At 44.3% G+C, this 12,367-nt stretch overlaps 1 protein-coding gene across 1 annotated transcript in view; it reads right to left on the bottom strand.

Moving 5' to 3' along the window:
• Window positions 1–12,367, bottom strand: part of Slc35d1 (solute carrier family 35 member D1) — a 42,773-nt gene that overhangs the window by 17,027 nt on the left and 13,379 nt on the right. Inside the window, exon 9 of the mRNA XM_057784605.1 lies at window positions 621–688. Coding sequence (XP_057640588.1) covers window positions 621–688 — 68 coding nt within the window. The remainder of the gene's footprint in view (window positions 1–620; window positions 689–12,367) is intronic.

Raw genomic sequence — 12,367 nt, 5'->3', positions numbered from 1 at the left:
CTGGGCACTTACCACTAGGATAAAATGACCCTAGGACCAGGATGAAGGCAAGATAGTTTATCAATAGTGGAAGAAAAGCAAATGAGAATTTAAGAGGGGGTGGCAGGTCTGCTGGACAACCACCCGACAGCATTTGTAACGCCCAAACCACTGAGGCTTCGAAACACTGTCTCACTGTGTAGATGTCCAGGCAGAAGGTACAACCAAATTGGTGAGCTAAGGAAAACACACCTGAAAGATGCAGAGACTTTCTTCCCTTCCACACAGAAGTTGGGTAGCCCCAAATCTAAATGCCACTACTGTCAACCACTAACAATGTAAACTCAGTAAGCTCTGAGTCTTCTTTCTTATAGGTAAGCGGCAATGATTTCCTTTAGATGTCAATGCTGAGGAAAATTAAATGATGCAAATGGAAATATAATAGCTGTTATTAGACAGTAGGATGGTGGAAAAATATACATTTCATTTCTCCATCCATTTTTGTGTGGCTTGGGATCAGTTCAACATATTCCCAGATCTAGAAGGTGACACACTCAGGAAACTAAACAAGGGAGAAGAACTCAACTTCCTGAAGCCTGCTTCTCTAGGAAATGATGCGCTAGGAATGTATAAAGGCTTACCCCATCACACAGGAGAGGGTGAACTGCAGAAGGAACAGGGTGTCTGTCCAGCCCTCAAACTCCATCGCCTGCAACACACAAGGAAGCACTGGGTTATGGAGCAGGCCCTCCCAACAGCTCTGTCATCGGCTGGAGTCCTTTGGTTCATCTGTCACCTCCCTGCTTCATCACTCCAAAAACTCAGAGTGGTACCCAAGAGTCTCAATTTTTGGGGGAAGGAAAGGCCATTATTTCTAAAGGGAATGGTCCTCAGTAGATGGTCCCACACCCATGAGTACATGGGCAAGACAAATGGGACTTGGTCAGTTATTTCTTTAAAAATGGCAAGGAATATGAAGCAGAACTCTCTAGGTAGACTGGAGAGGTGACTCAATGGTTAAGAACACTTGCTGGTTCAATTCCCAATCCCCTCCGGGAATCTGACAATCTCCTACAGCCACTGTAAGCTCCTCCACACACGGCATACATACACACATACACATAAATAAAACTAAATAAATTAAAAAAATAAATTAAAAAAATAAATTAGGGAAAGTGTGAGGTGAATATAGTCAAAATAAATCATATGTATATATGAAATTCTCAAAGAATTAAAATATTATAACAAAAAGAATTGAAGATATGAGTACTTGAACCAGTTTTCAGGTCTACATCTTCCTAAACTGAAATGTAGGAGACTCTGAACTTCCCCTTCTTGGTACTAAGAAACTGACCTTTCCTTAGAGACCCAAGTCACACCTGTCTAAGGATGCATTCTTGCAGATGGCTGTCAACCCAAGGCTTTCCTGACCCTCCTAAAGTGCACAGACGCTCAAGTGCAGCCTTAAATTACATGTGCAATGGAAGCCAGTCTGGAGAACATTAGTCAAACAGTTCTCCTCCTTGGAAGTTCTTGTTCTGCTGGTTTTGGTGCTTGTTTAAGACAAAACATAAAGAACCCAAAAAAGAAGACAGGATCATCTTCCATCAGAGGAGGGATAAGTCAACGTGAAAAACATTTCACCTTTTATCTCTCCGCCAACCTGTTCAGCTTCAACTAATCCAACTGAATCCAACTAAACCTCAGTTTCTGGTTCCCATAAAACAAGGCTCTTCCTGTTCACAAAACACAAGATGGAGTTTCATCTCTGTGAGTCTGGGCCTGTAATGCCCTCCCCGTCCATACTGACTCTTGTTCACCGAGCAGGCTAAACTCAAGGCTCCTTCTGCAGCAGTGCTGATGAGGCAGGCACTTCAGTAGTGCCTCAGGACTTCCTCCCCTCCATGGCTCCTATTCCTCAGCTGTCTTTCTCCACTGTGTCCTCAGACTGTGAGCTGCCATGGGACAACCCACTTTTCCCCTAATCATATTCCTAGCTCAGCAATTATTCAGCTTATTCATGATATTTTTCTTTTTGAGGTATATCATATAAAAATAAAAAAAACACCAACTTGAAGTAATAATAAAAATAATAATCAACAAATAAAAAGTGCATAATCATTACTACAGACAAGATAAGGACAACACTACACCCAACCCAAATGCTCATCTGAGTCGAATATCTCACTTGTTCTAGCCCTTGGAGACCTCTAAAGTACTTCTCTAGTAGAACAGGGCTGGAGACCTCTGAAGTGTTTCTCCAGTAGAACAGGGCTAACAAAAATGAGGACACTCTCAACCTGACTATCAGATGATTTTAACAATGGGCCCAAAGAAATGGAAATCTCCCCAATAATCTCATGCTGGTTCTGATTCCTAGCACCCTCAAGGCAGCTCAAAACCGTCCGTAACGCCAGTCCCCAGCGATCCAATGCTGTCTTCTGGCTGGAGTTCAATATTACGACAGCTTTGCTGTCCAACAACAGAGCAATTACGTACAACAAGCTCTTCCGAGTCTTCCTCCTTGCTCTGGCATAACGCTGTCATCCGGGTCCTGCAAACACTGTCGCGCACTCACTTGTACAATCAGCCATAACAGCATCCTGCCCTGTGACTGTACACGGTCTGCAGAGTCACTACTCAACAGACTTTCTTTTGCACTGTTCCCACATAATTTATTCTTAAAAATAAAGTTGCAATGAATCTCTGAGCAACACCTGTGGCCACATTTTCATTTATCTTATATAAAACCTGGAACGTGAGGTTGACGGTTCTTTTAATGAGCTTATCTTTATAAGAAACTGCCAAATCGTTCCACAGTAGCTACACAATTTCAGGTTCTCACTAGCACCATTTGGGGTTCTCACTGCTCTGCATTATGACCCACTTAGATCTAACTATTTCATGTTGATCTACCAATCAGTAAATGGTCTCTTGTACTCTCATTCTGTATTTCTCTATTGACTAACAAGTGAGTATTTTCATGTGCTTACTTAATATTTCTTCTTTTTTTTTTTGGTTTTTATGAAACATCTGCCCAGATTTTTGCTCTGTGTATGTGAGATATACAAACCTGAGTGTAGAGTTGCACAAGCCTGTATGTGTGCATGTGGCCATGCAGAGGTCAGACCAAGACCTCAGACACCACACTCTCACTCCCTATCTAACTGCTTTGAAACCAGGTCTCTCACTGAGCCATGGAAGCTCCATTTTGGCTAGGCTGCCTAGCCAGGGAGTTATACCTGTCTCCATTCGCTAATGCTGGAGTTATCATATACATAGCCTTGCCTGGTCTTTTTGTTTTGTTTTGCTTTTTTCTTTTTTTAAAATCTGGATGTTGGGGATCCAAACAAGATCCAAACAAGAGTGCAGAACAAGCACTCTTACCCACTGAACCATCTCCCCAGCTTGTCCATAAATTACATTTACTTATTTGGGGGAAGAGAATGCACATGCCATGTGTTGGGGGGGTCAGAGAAAACTTTAGAAAAGTTGGTTTTTTACTTCCACTATGTTGATTCCAAAGATCCAACTCAGGTCATTGGGTTTGTTGGCAAGTACTTTTACCCTCTAATTCATCTCTCTGGCCCCTTCAAAATCTTGTCTTTCAATGACTGAGTTCTACAAGCTTTTAGGTACAGTCTTAGTAAATACCCTTAATTACACATAAGTCACACACACAAGCACAGGAGCCACCTGTGAGTCAAAAATAACCAGTATCATGTTCATGAGTTCCCATCTTCCTATCTGTGGCTGTGCACTTCTGACACCTTGGGGCCCTGTGCTAAGGATGGTTTATCCATGTTTGCCACTGATGAAAGTAAACCAATACAGTCACTGGCTGATATTTATGGAGGTGGGGGGTGCTTCAGCACAAATCATGCTATTTGAATTCCACAATTGTATGAGATGGAGAATCAAGGTCTTATTATCCCCAGAAGACAACACTTGACTAACAGCAGGTAAGAGAGCTAATATATAGGCCTGGGTTTGCATAGTCTAAGCTTTAAGGCTCTCTTTTTATGGAACACTAGATTTTATTCCAGTAATGAATATTTAAAAGGAGACACACAATTCTTCTGGTATCCCTGCCCCCTTCCCTACGTATTTGGCTTGCCTCTGGAGAAAGTTAGTCAGCCTTCTGGATTCTGACTTTAGCACAGGAATAGATCTTTGGCTCTAATGATGCAAGCAGCAGGCACTTGAAAACACAGCTGCAGGATAAATATGACCCAACCAGAGCCTACAACACACACGAGCTGCTCCTGTGCCACAAGAGGGCATCAAAATAAGAAAAGCAATAAAAACTACTCCTTATTACATGTCTTAACTATGCACCAAACTCAGCAATGTCAAGCACACAGTTATCCTGCAGAGGTGTGTGTCCTGCCCTATAGCCTGGTCATTCCATCTATACTGAGCAAGAAAGAACGCCAGGGAAGCTGTAAGAGACTGGAAAGGGAAGAAGCAAGCCCTTAAGGGCTACTCTGCATTTCCTGCTGGTTTTAGGGTCAAAACTTCCAAAATCCTCTTATCTCAAACACAGGTTTTAATAACAACAAATGGATCATGTTTGCTTTGGGCCAGAAAGCACGAAATCATTGACTGGCTTTGCCCACGTCAGCCCTCCTCACTCAAGCAGACCAGAATAAGGCCCTCCAAACAAAAGATGACTCTTTAAGAGAAGCCAGCCAGCTTATTTCTTTCTCTCTTTCCTCTCTCTCTCTCTCTCTCTCTCTCTCTCTCTCTCTCTCTCTCTCTCTCTCTCTCTCTGTCTCTCTCTCTCTCTCTGTCTCTCTCTCTCTCAGACAGGGTCTTACTATGCATCCCTGGCTGGCCCAGAACTCTATGGAGACCAGCCTGGTCTAGAACTCAGAGATCTGGCTTTCTCTGCTTCCCAAGTAATGGGATAAAGGGCATGTGACATCACTCTCAGCTAATTTTTTTTACTTAACTGCTTAATTTTGTCAAGGGTAATTCCAGGAAAAAAGCTGTGTCTGCAAAGACTGGTGCCCTGATTCCAATGGCAGTGGCAGGCAAGGTTGGAAAGCTGCAGTCCAGAGGTTCATCATCTTACCTGGGCTACTCTAGGAAAGCTGCGGTCCAGAGGTTCATCACCTTACCTGGGCTACTCTAGGAAAGCTGCGGTCCAGAGGTTCATCACCTTACCTGGGCTACTCTAGGAAAGCTGCGGTCCAGAGGTTTATCACCTTACCTGGGCTACTCTAGGAAAGCTGAGGTCCAGAGGTTCATCACCTTACCTGGGCTACGCTAGGCCCTTGAATAGCCATTCCTTGCTCACCTCTGTGGAAGAACTAACATCATGTGGCTACTAAATAAAAACATGTTGGAGTCTATTCATTAACATCCACTAACCCAAAAGCTAAGGGTGCCATCAGATAACATCAAAGAGACAAACTTCCCCCATTTGGTTGTAGCTGCCTCCCGGAGGTACCCACCAATATGCTTTAAACTTGCCTTGATTTATGGCTTCCTTTGTTCTGTAAAACCATAAAACTTCATGACATGGCTTCCACAAGAAACATTATATTTGGGGTAACGTAAAAAATGTGTTCCTGGGCCATGGTCACTGAAATCTGGCTCTAGAATAAACTACTTTTTATTCTCTTAAAGTGAGAGCTTGTTTTTGCAGCAACAAACATCTAACCCGGTAAACATCTAACCTGGTAACCTTGAGAGACGTAACTTCAAGAGCCACAAAATCATACAGAAGCCTGCTACTGCTAGCTAGCGCTCTCTCTCTCCTTACTAACTGTCCCGTGCATTATATCGCTAAACTGTCATGTGCTGTGTCAGCTTGTTAACACCAGACTCCGGAAGCCTGAGAGACTCTACCATTCCCAACGCTGGCACTGTGGTTCTCAACCTGTGGGTCGCGACCCCTCTCTTTCACAGGGGTTGCCTAAGACCATCAGAAAATTAATGTTTATATTTGTAAGAGTATCAAAATTACAGTTATGAAGTAGCAACGAAATAATTTTATGGCCAGGGGTCACCACAACATGAGGAAGGTTGAGAGCCACTGTTCTAGCATGTTTACTCCGAGTGTCCTCTAGGGCCTCTTGTCCAGAGACAGGCTGGGCCTCTGCTCTGTAACTGGGAGAGACGAGAACACCAGCACAACCAAGGAGTGAAAACACTGTGTCCTTGCAAACAGTTAAACGGTGACCCACTTCTCACAAAGGTCACTACTGCTTCTCCCATGACATCAAAGTGTCTGCAATGGGAACGGGAAGTTCACCCATGGAGAAAGTGTTCTGACTGAAAGCTCATCTGTTAGGCAGTCCCTGATATATAGGGAGAGGGACCATAATTAGGTAAAAAGATGGCGAACTTCCAAGGTGGCTGGCTTCCTCCTCTCCAAGACGGCTGGCCTGGCAGCATAAAACAAAGTCCCGTCTGTTTTTTGTTTTTTTTGTTTTTTTTTCTCTACCAGTCTAGTCCTCTGGTGATAGACTGCTGAACCATTTAAGTCTGGATCAGGCCATGTGTTTCTGCCAAAGCTGTGGGCCTATCAGTCACCCTGTCTTTGTTCAAACTGACCAACCCTAAACCAAGGAAAAAAGACAGCTCAAAGGGCCTTAAAAACTCCAGTGTCAAGAAAGTCTGGATCACTGGGTCCTGAGTTCTCCCTGTTTTGTAGAGGGTCTTTCTCTCTGTGAGCTTTGCTGTGTTTCCTCGCCCCTCACAGAGCCTCTTTCACCCACGGATGCTGTCTGCTGCGGCTGAGATTTCTCCCACTGCTACTTGCAGTGGTTTTGTTAAAGATTTTGTTTTGTTTTGTTTTTTTGCCTTTGATGAGCCTGATCAAGACCCTAGACTGTAACACATCCCAGAAGAAAAGCTCAATCAGGATGCCACCTGCCTGCCCCAACTGCTCCAGGGTCAGTTTCTGCTGGGTGTTTGTACACCCTCAACGTGATGATGTCACTTGTGTTTCTGCTGGGTGTTTGTACAACCTCAATGTGATGATGTCACTTGTGTTTCTGCTGGATTTTTGTACACCCTCAATGTGATGATGTCACTTGTGTTTCTGCTGGGTGTTTGTACACCCTCAACGTGATGATGTCACTTGTGTTTCTGCTGGGTGTTTGTTACACCCTCAACGTGATGATGTCACTTGTGTTTCTGCTGGGTGTTTGTACACCCTCAACGTGATGATGTCACTTGTCTCCTCTGCTCTCACACTCATTTACGCCAGCCGTTTCTGCTGGACATGTGAGCATCTGATTCGGTGTTTTGCTTCTTAGCTTCTCTCTGCTACCCACTATTTATCTTTCTCCTTTTGCTTGCTGTACTTTATAAGCTCACTGATTCAAAACTAAAAGCACTGCTGTGACAGCTAGTCTCCAGACAGTATGGAGCAAACACTAACTCTGCTCCATCCTCATTCTGAAACTCTGTTTTCTTTTCTCTTTTGTTTACGGGGTCTTTATCTAGATGGAGGTCCCTAAGGCTGGAATTTCTCAGGTCACTTGTGCTGACTCTCCCCCACTGTACTAACATATACCACTAGGAAAGCAACATATCCTTTTCTTCCCCTTTATGCGTCTATATAGAAACTCTTACTAGAACAACAAGCTAAAATTGTTCAGGCTGGAGTGCACCTCAGTGGAGAATCACTTGCCTAGTAACCGTGAGATCACGGGCTCAATCCCCAGTCCCACCTTCTTCTTACTCTGCAATTATCTTTGGAAAAGTCATGTGATTTCTGTGGGCCTCCACTGTATTACCAAGGTAGAGAAAGACTGCCTTTTGAGAGGTCGCACGGAGAGAATGGAACAGAAGACTTTAAATATGTACAGAATGTGTAACCAGAGATATTACTCTCTTGTGCTTCGGCCATGGCATCTCCCAATGGTCGATTTGTATGCAAACTTTTATTCTTCCTAAAACAGGGCATACAGAGGCACAGTGAGTAAGAACCTTGTCAATTCTGTGGGAAAAGGGCTGTTTTAAACAAAACACAGCTTCTCCCTCTAGAGAAAACTCCTGTAAAGAGCATTGTGAAGAGGTGGCCAGCCTGACTGTGGCACAGAACTGACTGGGAGCTGTGTCAAAGGCCTGCAGTCTTCAGTCTTCTTAGTTGGGGCTGTGATAACAGATCACACAAGATGCTTCCTTAAGCTTCCTCCTGCTTTGAAGGAAGGTGCCAGTTCCGTAGGTGCTGGTGGCACAGCACATCACCATAGGCCCTTCAGACAACAGAGACCAGGAACATCGCACACTCATCAAAAGGCAAAGTGCAAACACACTGGGCACTTCTGGAAATCAGGTACACTTGATTTGAATAAGATTTCTGGTTAAATAAAAATACTTGATAACCTTGTTGTTTAGTTGCTTAGGTTAACTAAACTGTCGGGGGAAGGCCAAGCATCTGTGAAGTCTGCACTCACAAGCTCACCGCGATATGACAGCCCGCACAAGGTGAAGCCAACAAGAGCAGAGCACTGATTTAAGGGGGGAGGGGCAGTGGAAAGGGGACACGCTAAGGAGCTATCCACGGAGAGTGAGAGAAGAGGACAGACACGATCAACATACACTGTGGTCACAGAGCAAACGGAACACATAAATAACACCATATAGTTAACAAGAATTGTGAGCATGATACCATGTCCCTTTGAAAACTACAGAGAAAAAAAGCTTGAGTCCTTACCCAGAAGTAAGCTGCCAGGAAACTTGTCAAGACAGAGGATAACGGCAGTACAAATCCTTTCCACAGTTCTCTCCCTGTCTTAGGAAAGTGAGGCCAAGGGCGGTGCCCTGGCTACCCGCCTACTCCACACCACACTCCACCATCTGCCACAAGCTCTCTCCCTCTTCTCCTGCCTTAGATGGGAAATGAGAGCCCAGACTGGTCACTACTTACTCTCTGCCCTCGGGCTCTAACACCTATAACTTATGTGTGGTAGGAAAACTCGACCCACCTCACCTACTGAGTCACAGCTCCTATTTTTAAAAAGCACAGCCTCAAAGACAAGAATAGGTAGAGAACATGCAAGCTGAGAAAGACACACCCATATGTATGTGAAGAATCTCTAATCTAACACATTTGTTTTATAAGGAGAACACCAAAGCCTAGAAATAAGAGATTTGTCTCTACAAGAGAAAATACTACAGGATCTCAAAAACAAAAACAAAAACCTGTGTGGTCCACAGAGAGAGCCTGAAAAACTCAGTAATTCAAATAGGATAAGTGAGGATCCTACCTAAAAGGCTTCATTACTTATTAATGAAGTAATGGTTAGTAATTACTTAGACCTGGACAGCAACTTTTCCTTCAACTCCTCTGAACAGCACTCAAGCAGCCACACAATGAAGACACCATGCAATACACGGGCTACAGTAATGGACACCGTACAACACACGGGCTATAGCAGTGGACACCATACAACACACGGGCTACAGCAGTGGACACCAAACAACACACGGGCTACAGCAGTGGACACCATACAACACACGGGCTACAGCAGTGGACACCGTACAACACACGGGCTATAGCAGTGGACACCGTACAACACACGGGCTACAGCAGTGGACACCGTACAACACACGGGCTACAGCAGTGGACATGATACAGTACACGGGCTACAGCAGTGGACACTACACAACACACGGGCTACAGCAGTGGACACCGCACAACACACGGGCTACAGCACTGGACACCATACAACACACGGGCTACAGCATGGACACCATACAACACACGGGCTACAGCATGGACACCATGCAATGCATGGTTACGTGGCCTAGTGAGGTCCACAGCAGGGGTCTGTTCTTCCACAGGGACCTAAGAACATTCAGCTGAGAGTGCTGCCAGGAAGCCAAGCCCAGCACTTGCCACTCTCAGTGCTGGCTTTGTGCTGCAGCATTCCCTTTTGGAGGCAGCAGCTCAGAGCATAACCACATCTATCCTGACGCTCAGAGCGTAAACACATCTATCCTGATGCTTTAGAAAATCGCTAGTTAAATGAAACTCATTCTTATCTGACTTAAGTCACTAGATTTTTTTTAAAAAAATAAACAGCAAGGTTATTTCTGTATAACACAAAGGGTCTCATATAGTCCAGGCTAGTCTTAAATTCACAATGTGGCCAAGGATGATCTTGAACTCCTGTTACTCCTGCTTCCACAGTGGCTAGCCTTTGGGGGATTTGGTTGGTTGATTGTTGACTAGCTGGCTGGTTCTGAGACAGTCTCACACTGCTGGCAAGGCTGGCCTTAAACTCAGCTCCATCCTCCTGTCTCAGCCTCCCAAGTTCTGAGATTACAGGCAAAAACCAAGACTGACTAGGTTTTGTTTTATTGTTGTTGTTTTGTGTTTTATGAGTATTTTGTAAGATGTATCTTTTCTAAAACTAAGTATAATGATTCTTTCTAGTATCCCAAGATTTTGCAAATAAGAAAGGAGGAGAAGAGAGGAAGGGGAGAAACACATAGCCTTGTACAACTGTGTTCCCTGGGATGAGTTTTTGGTTGGATTCTGTCTTGTAATTTATAGGGAGCCTTAGGGTGTCTGAGCCTCCAATTCTCACTTAAATTCCATGCCCACAGCATCATGGGCTGTGTCCACTCCTGCCTCTGTGGGAACTGGCCTTTCAGAGCCCTCTCTCTAGATTCCTGGTGAGAAAAGCAAATCTCCCTGCCTGACTGGACTTTGCTTCCTGGTCTTATTAGTGAGTAATAAGAATAATTCGGTTTGTTCTACCTGTCCTAATTATTTTTAAATTTAAGATTAGTCACAGAATACTTGTGTTTTTTTTTAATAGTTCAATTTATAAAGTATAGTCTTTAAGTACTTCTGCATGGTTCCATAATAGAAAAAATATACTTACCCTGTTCCCACACACACATGCATAACAAGTTTTTGGCTACTTTATTGGTTTCTATTTTTCCAGAGTTTCTTTATTTAAATAGCTGAAGAAAATGTGACCATCCCTGTACTATGTGGCTCTGGAGTCTAATGGTGAGAGCAGTTAACAGTCCTGACTCTCTCAGACACTGGACTCACACTAGCTAACACGAGCCTAGTGTCCACACCAGCGTGCCTTTTGCTCTAGAAAGGGTCCTACCTAGGGAGTATTTTATCTGCCTAACTCATTTCCCATGCGACAAGGTAGGGAGAGAGCACAGAGGGGACTCAGACAAAGTCAAGCAATGAAAAACAGTGGGGCCAAAGGCTGTCAGTCCTGCATTCTTCACATTTCTCTGTGAGGGCACTGACTGGTCTCAGAACAGAGACCGAGTTCTCTTTGGCCCTAGTTTCCTTGCTCAGGAAAAGCAGAGCTTCCCCAGGTCTCTGTCCATCTTCTGACCATGGATCTGCTCCTGCAGCCAGCCTGCATTCACGGTGAGTTCTACCTAGAATGCACCTTCAGGTCCCTCCCCTCACCTCAGTAAGGATTCCCTTGCCTTTCCTGGCTTTTACTACGTTAGACAGTGCTAAGCTTCTCACAGCTCCAAACTTGCTTTTGCTTCTGCCCAGGTTACTCTCCAGAGACATATAAACTATTTCTCAGTCCATTTATTTAAGAGTCTGCTCAGGTGAACCTTACAAAATTATTTTCCCTAGCCACCGTTTTCAAAATAGCATGGCCCCCTCATTCCCTCTTTGATAGGTTTCTCTTCACAGTTCTTCCCACGTGACTCCACACCAAATGTCTCACCTACTGGAATCTGCACTCCACACAGACAGGTACATGGTCTTTCTTTTCACTACACATAAGCACTTAATAGTCATGGAACAGAAGCACTATGGCTGTGAACAAGTAAGGGAACGACATGGTGTGGGCTCTGCTCCAGTGTTACTCTTTCACCAGCACCGAGATGCTTCTCCCATTGTCCTGTAAGAAGGTCCTCGTGGAAGTCCCAAATGGAGCAGAAATACAGCAGGTGCAGCAGATGGCTGGGAGAGTCACATGCAATCAGGCACAGAAGCCAGAGCACGGCAGGCATCAGAGAGGTTCTATTCTAAACAACACCACTGTGCATCCTTGAGAATCCCCCTCACTTCTGTAAACTGGATAACAACCCTCCTCAGGGTATATAACAAGGATCAAGGAAACTTATTTATGAAGCATCCTGTCAGGTACAATGCATCATATTCTACAGGTAAAGTATGGCTTCCAGCCAGAAGAAGGCTCCAACTGTTTATTTGCAGCCTTAAAGATCAAGTGTCATAAACACGAATACACACACACACACACATTTATTCGCACACATACATGGAAAGTACACCCACAAAATAAACAAGCTGACAATGAGCCCAACTTACTGAACACCTAAAATCTGCCATATATCCCAGACTTTATCGTGGACCCCTTAAACAAGGCTTCAGACAAATGTGATGAGCAACATGACAGTCAAT

This window comes from Chionomys nivalis, chromosome 11 (genome assembly GCF_950005125.1).
Source record: "Chionomys nivalis chromosome 11, mChiNiv1.1, whole genome shotgun sequence".
Classification (NCBI taxonomy): Eukaryota; Metazoa; Chordata; class Mammalia; order Rodentia; family Cricetidae; genus Chionomys; species Chionomys nivalis.
The sequence above is the reverse complement of the archived record's forward strand: the minus strand, read 5'-3'. Positions and strand labels throughout refer to the sequence as shown.